We start from the raw sequence: 2,500 nt of genomic DNA, 5'->3' as shown, positions 1-2,500 counted from the left end.
GTTTGTACTTTTTCTGAATACTGAATACTACCAACACCAGCCTCATATTTGCTTGAATCTGTGTGTGTGTGTGTGTGTGTGTGTGTGTGTGTGTGTGTGTGTGTGTGTGTGTGTGTGTGTGTGTGTGTAACAGTCCAGGCAGTGTGATAGTGCACTTCACTGTGCTGTTTGGAGATGCTGTCGAAGTATCAGTGGTGCAGCAGCAGTTAATCTCCGGTTTACAGAAAATTCCAGACTCAACACTCGTCATCAACAGCAGCAGTGTTCAGATCACAGGTACAACACACACACACACACACACACACACACACACACACACACACACACACACACACACACACACACATTACACATTACACACTCATGTCACCGTACAGGAATGTCATCACACTCGTCATAAAAATTTTAATTTTAGTAAAAAAGTTTTATTTCTAACACAAAAATCTTCTCTTTCTGTTGCTATCAGTTATTTCCACCACACCGATTCCCCTGACAACCACACCTCAACCAGGTAACTGTCTGTCTGTCTGCCTGTCTGTCTGCCTGCCTGTCTGTCTGCCTGTCTGCCTGTCTGTCTGCCTGCCTGCCTGCCTGCCTGAATTGCCTGCCTGTCTGCCTGTCTGTCTGTCTGTCTGTCTGTCTGTCTGTCTGTCTGTCTGTCTGTCTGTCTGTCTGTCTGTCTGCCTGCCTGCCTGCCTGTCTGTCTGTCTCTAGACTGCATTTATTTTCACCCTTCACACTATTGAATATTTACCATTTTATATGATCAGATTTATATTAATATTAATGTATTATATATTTCTGTAAATACTTTTTGTTCTGCACATTGATCTGATTACATACAGGTTTAAAGTCAAAAGTGATTAAAAACCCAATAAAATTACAATCTGCATGTTTTTGTCTCATTTATATATTTATTTGGTAGCAATCATTATATAATTTATGATTGATTTTGAAAAAAAGTGAAGCAGAGCTGAATGATGACTAATTATTTTATTTATATTAAAGTACATTGTGTGTGTGTGTGTGTGTGTGTGTGTGTGTGTGTGTGTGTGTGTGTGTGTGTGTGTGTGTGTGTGTGCAGTAAGATGTCCGGAAGGACAGAAATTGTGCAGAGACAATGTGAGTTGTGTTGATATAAACAGTTATTGTGATGGAAAACTGAACTGCCCAGACGGCTCAGACGAGTCTAACAGCACCTGTGGTAATAATCTGTCTGTCTATCACCTGTCTGTCTGTGACATGTCTATTTGTCTGTCTGTCTGTCTGTCTGTCTGTCTGTCTGTCTGTCTGTCTGTCTGTCTGTCTGTCTGTCTGTGACATATCTAGTTGTCTGTCTGTCTGTGACATATCTAGTTGTCTGTCTGTCTGTCTGTCTGTCTGTCTGTCTGTCTGTCTGTCTGTCTGTCTGTCTGTGAAATATCTAGTTGTCTGTCTGTCTGTCTGTCTGTCTGTCTGTCTGTCTGTCTGTCTGTCTGTCTGTCTGTCTGTGAAATATCTAGTTGTCTGTCTGTCTGTCTGTCTGTCTGTCTGTCTGTCTGTCTGTCTGTCTGTCTGTCTGTGACATGTCTATTTGTCTGTCTGTCTGTCTGTCTGTCTGTCTGTCTGTCTATGATGTGTCTGTCTGTCTGTGACGTGTCTTTTTGTCTGTCTGTCTGTCTGTCTGTCTGTCTGTCTGTCTGTCTGTCTGTCTGTCTGTCTGTCTGTGACATGTCTATTTTTCTGTCTGTCAGTCTGTCTGCCAGTCTGTCAGTCTGTCTGTCTGTCTGTCTGTCTGTCTGTCTGTCTGTCTGTCTGTGATGTGTCTATTTGTCTGTGATCTGTGTTCGACCAAAAATTTTATTAACTTTATTAAAATTTTAATTATATGTAATAAACTTTAATATTTAAATGTGAGCCCTAAATATCAGCACATTATATATAATCAACATCACATTACATTTAATTTGTATTTAATTATAAATCATTATTGATATTGATTTAAATATGGATGTGAACATTTGCTGAATTATATTAATTAGTGATAGAAGTAAATAATTTAAGTAATAATTTAAATAAAATACATTGTTTATCTAAATTATAAATAAATAGAATGTATTTATATATGAATTTAAATTGTGTTTCCGTAGCGACGGTGTGTGATGGACAGTTTCTCTTGTTGGGGCCAAGTGGATTTTTCTACAGTAATAATTTCCACCTGGATGATAAAAGTGATGCAGTCTGTCGCTGGATTATACGGTATTTCTCTTTCTCTCTCTCTCTCTCTCTCTCTCTCTCTCTCTCTCTCTCTCTCTCTCTCTCTCTCTCTCTCTCTCACTCACTCACTCACTCACTCACTCACTCACTCACTCTCTCTCTCTCTTCCTATTCCTCTCTCTCTCTCTCACTTACTTACTCACTCACTCTCTCTCTTCCTAATTCTCTCTCACACTCTTTCTATTCCTCTCTCTCTCTCTCTCTCTCTCTCTCTCTCTCTCTCTCTCTCTCTCTCTCTCTCTCT

General features: G+C 39.7%; 1 protein-coding gene across 1 annotated transcript in view; it reads left to right on the top strand.

Annotated features, from left to right (window-relative positions):
* The window catches only part of tmprss15 (transmembrane serine protease 15), a 12,164-nt gene that overhangs the window by 943 nt on the left and 8,721 nt on the right, over positions 1 to 2,500 (top strand). Inside the window, exons 4-7 of the mRNA XM_083565412.1 lie at positions 134 to 276; positions 467 to 511; positions 1,085 to 1,204; positions 2,130 to 2,238. Coding sequence (XP_083421538.1) covers positions 134 to 276; positions 467 to 511; positions 1,085 to 1,204; positions 2,130 to 2,238 — 417 coding nt within the window. The remainder of the gene's footprint in view (positions 1 to 133; positions 277 to 466; positions 512 to 1,084; positions 1,205 to 2,129; positions 2,239 to 2,500) is intronic.

Source organism: Silurus aristotelis (assembly GCF_946808225.1).
Source record: "Silurus aristotelis genome assembly, chromosome: 16".
NCBI classification, from domain to species: Eukaryota; Metazoa; Chordata; class Actinopteri; order Siluriformes; family Siluridae; genus Silurus; species Silurus aristotelis.
The sequence above is the reverse complement of the archived record's forward strand: the minus strand, read 5'-3'. Positions and strand labels throughout refer to the sequence as shown.